At 34.1% G+C, this 4,202-nt stretch overlaps 1 protein-coding gene across 1 annotated transcript in view; it reads left to right on the top strand.

The window, feature by feature from the left end:
• Positions 1 to 4,202, top strand: part of LOC108685245 (laminin subunit gamma-1) — a 13,882-nt gene that overhangs the window by 6,450 nt on the left and 3,230 nt on the right. Inside the window, exons 6-14 of the mRNA XM_018189936.1 lie at positions 289 to 477; positions 663 to 888; positions 1,248 to 1,677; positions 1,741 to 2,098; positions 2,424 to 2,612; positions 2,779 to 2,964; positions 3,067 to 3,269; positions 3,414 to 3,629; positions 3,879 to 4,149. Of these exons, the coding sequence (XP_018045425.1) occupies positions 289 to 477; positions 663 to 888; positions 1,248 to 1,677; positions 1,741 to 2,098; positions 2,424 to 2,612; positions 2,779 to 2,964; positions 3,067 to 3,269; positions 3,414 to 3,629; positions 3,879 to 4,149 (2,268 nt within the window). The remainder of the gene's footprint in view (positions 1 to 288; positions 478 to 662; positions 889 to 1,247; positions 1,678 to 1,740; positions 2,099 to 2,423; positions 2,613 to 2,778; positions 2,965 to 3,066; positions 3,270 to 3,413; positions 3,630 to 3,878; positions 4,150 to 4,202) is intronic.

The following is a 4,202-nucleotide window of genomic DNA, read 5'->3' as shown; positions in this document are numbered from 1 at the left end:
TATTTAATATTTAATATTTAAATATAGCAATAATATTCTTGTAAGAAGCAGAACATATTTAGGTTCCATTTTCCATTTTATCTGGTAACTTGTAATTGGGCTTAATTTGATATTTTATCCAATAGGCTTCATCTATAATGTCATGGATGAAGCCCATGGATGAAACATCAGATTAACCACAAATTAATCAGATAATGAAAAACTGGATCTCGATGTTTCCTTTTTTCCCGTAATTAAAAATTTTGCAATTATTAATCTATTAATTCGACTACTTATTAATTCTTGTAGCTTGCAACTGCAACGGGTACTCGGACAGATGTTATTTCGACAAGGAATTGTATAAGCTAACGGGTCATGGAGGTCATTGCTTAGATTGTCGAGCAAATCGCGATGGTGCCAATTGCGAGCGGTGTCGCGAAAACTATTATCAACGGCCTGAGGATAATTATTGCGTTGCGTGCAACTGTAACGAAATTGGTAATAATGCTACAATAATATTAAATAATACAAATTATGATAATTGATATTCGATAAAATTATAAATTAATTTTATTATAATTTTCTCTATATATAAATACTACTATCAAATAAATGAATAAATAAATAAATAAATGAATATAAGATAATAAATAAAAGTATAATAAATTATACTTTTAATACAGGTTCGAGAAGCTTGCAGTGTAATAGCGAGGGTAAATGCCAATGTAAACCTGGTGTAACAGGGGATAAATGCAATCGTTGTGCAGCCAACTTTTATAATTTCGGTTCGCAGGGCTGTACTTCATGCGAGTGTAGCTTAGCAGGATCGGCGAATAATGTTCCCAACTGCGATACTATCACAGGAGTTTGCGTCTGTAAGGAAAACGTCGAGGGAAAACGCTGCAGAGAGTTAGTTCTGCTATGTTATTCAACCAAATCTTTGGAAAAGAATATTAAATTAATTAATTTGCACTTTAATATATATTGATTCTTGATATGTTTTAATCGTTTTAAATGAGGAATTTACGGTTTTTTGATCTTTTAGTTTATATTATCATCATTGAAAAATAGTTGAAGTACTATCTGTGCCAGATTATATAGGACTTCTTCCGTATTATGTCTTAACAACGATTTCAATAACGATTCTTCGATCAGTTTGGAATCAATTTTCTATTATCTTCTGTGAATCTAATTTTTTAAATTAGTCTCTGTTGACTTTGTTTTACTCCTCGAAAGTCGAAATTAACGCCAATGCCGAAATTGATTAGGTGTCGTCCAGGATTCTTCAATCTGGCAGTAGATAACGAGTTTGGCTGTACTCCCTGTTTCTGTTACGGCCATTCCTCAGTCTGTCGACCGGCAACTGGTTATTCGAAGTTGTTCATCGAGAGTATGTTTGTGCGAGGAAACGAACGTTGGTCCGCATCTGTAGCCGGTAATCCGATTCCATTGCATTACGATGCACTGACGCAGACGATCTCAGCTACTGCGCTCGACCGTGACAATGTGTATTTTCTCGCGCCCGATAAATTTCTGGGAGACCAGCGAGCGTCATATAATCAGCACATATCGTTCATATTGAGGATAGGGGAAGCTGGACCAGCTCCTACAGCGCGCGATGTAATTTTAGAAGGTGGTAACGGCGAGCAGATCACACAGCCGATCTTTGGCCAGAACAATCGTTTACCGACTGTTACGGTAAGTGTTTTTATTTTTACTATATTTTCTCGTAATATTACATTAATGTGATCATCTTTGTAGCCTCAAGAATACAAGTTTAAATTGCATGAGCACGTTAATTATGGTTGGCAACCACGATTATCTTCTCGTGCCTTCATGTCAATTCTGTCAAACTTGACCGCCATAAAAATTCGTGGAACTTATACTCATCAAGGTCGAGGATTTTTGGACGATGTGAAATTAGAGACGGCTCATCGCGGCGCAGCCGGCGAGTCGGCCGATTGGGTGGAACATTGCCAGTGTCCTCACGGCTACGTCGGTCAGTTTTGCGAGTCGTGCGCGCCCGGATTCCACCACGATCCTCCCAATGGCGGTCCCTTTGCTCTTTGTGTTCCTTGCAACTGTAATGGGCACGCTGATATTTGCGAGGCGGAGACTGGTAATTGGATTTTATTATATCATAGGCTTAAAAAAAAGAATAAATCAAATTGAATTGTAGAAGAAAAATTATTTTATTTAATCTTAAAAAAAAATCGGATTTACTCATTGTTGCGTTTTTGTCGAATTATATTTGTTAAATAAATTTTATGATTTTTATGATTATATTTGTTTAATAAATTTTATGATTTTTTCGAGTATATTGCAATTCTTACTTGTTCTGATCTAATAATTTCTGAAAAAGTGATAAATTCTTATATAGATTTTTTGAAGTGTCTTTTGAAATATTTAATAATACTTTAAATATATTTTTTTCTATATTTTAGGGCAATGTATCTGTCAGCATAATACTGCAGGAAGCAATTGCGAGTTATGTAGTAGAGGATACTATGGTTATCCATTGAAAGGAACCCCGGACGATTGCAAACCGTGTCCTTGTCCCGATAACGGACCTTGCATTCTTCTGGGCAACAATCCAGATCCCATCTGCTCCGAATGTCCTATTGGCAGGACTGGTAAACATATACATAGTTTTTATAAACACATTTTCTAAGTACTTAAACATACTAGTACTTTAACATTTCAAATAATTAAAAAAGAAAAATTTAATTAATTAATACATTTTATTTTCCTTCTTTCTTTTTTAATTTATTAAAAATTATATGAAATGTTCTTATACAGGACCTAGATGTGAAACATGTTCCGATGGTTACTATGGAAATCCTGAAAAAGGTCTCGCTTGCCGTCCTTGCGATTGCAACAACAATATCGATTTAAATGCAGTTAGAAATTGTAATCACGAAACAGGAGAATGTCTCAAATGTGTTAATAATACAGCGGGCTTTCATTGTGAGGAATGTCTAGCTGGTAAATATAAATTAAAAATTATTTTATAATCTATTATATAATATTTCTTTCACATAATTTCTGTAATATGTAATATATATTTAATTATGTTTTATATATTAGGATATTATGGAGACGCACTATCAGATCGCAAAGAAGATGGATGTAAGTTATGTCAGTGTTATCCACCGGGCACTTTGGAACTTGATGATGGAAGAGTTGCACCTTGCGACCAATTAACAGGACATTGTGCCTGCAAACCGCACGTCATAGGTCGCAATTGTGACAAGTGCGAGGAAGGCTATTATCATATTGCGAGTGGAGAGGTAAAATCTCTTAATTAAAATAAAAACAGTCAACTTTAATATAATAATAACTAATATAATAAATTTGTAAAATTACTTATCAAGTAACATGTTAATTTAATTAATTTGTTTGTCTCATAAAAAATTTATATCTTTGTATTGCAGGGTTGCATACCTTGTAATTGCGATCTTGAAGGTTCTTACAATCGTACTTGTGATCCAATAACAGGACAATGTCAGTGTCGACTTGGAGTAACGGGTCAACGTTGCGATGCCTGTGAATCCTATCAATATGGATTCAGTCGCGAAGGCTGCAAGCATTGCGATTGCGACAGTATTGGATCGCAAGATTTGCAATGTGACGCAAACGGACAATGTCCTGTAAGTGCCTATACCTACATAAAATTAAATATAATAGTTAATAAATAAATTGCAACAAAACGAGTGTGATCACATTAAATTTTTAAAATTATATTTTAAATAAAAAATGATTATTCCTTATACATATTAAACCAATCATGAACTTATATAAAAATTTTATATATTTTTTATTTTTTTGGATTTTTATTTTTAGATAATAAATTTACTTCTTTGTATTTTTTGCTTAATATTTTTGATCATTATTGGCAGTGCTTGACGAACGTTGAAGGCAGACGATGTGATCGCTGCAAAGAGAACAAGCATAATCGCCAGCACGGCTGTGTTGACTGTCCCGATTGTTACAATCTTGTACAGTCGGCGGTCAATGATCACCGACAACGTTTAGCTGAGCTTGAAGATACTCTTTATAAGATCAACAGCAGTCCCACTGTCATCAAGAACTCGGATTTCGAGAAAGAGCTCAAGAATGTTCAAGATAGAGTAAAAACGTTATTGACTACCGCCAAGCAAGGATCTGGCAGTAAATATCATTATTATTATTATTATTATTATTATTATTATTATTATTATTAT

Source organism: Atta colombica, unplaced genomic scaffold (genome assembly GCF_001594045.1).
Source record: "Atta colombica isolate Treedump-2 unplaced genomic scaffold, Acol1.0 scaffold149, whole genome shotgun sequence".
Classification (NCBI taxonomy): domain Eukaryota; kingdom Metazoa; phylum Arthropoda; class Insecta; order Hymenoptera; family Formicidae; genus Atta; species Atta colombica.
The sequence above is the reverse complement of the archived record's forward strand: the minus strand, read 5'-3'. Positions and strand labels throughout refer to the sequence as shown.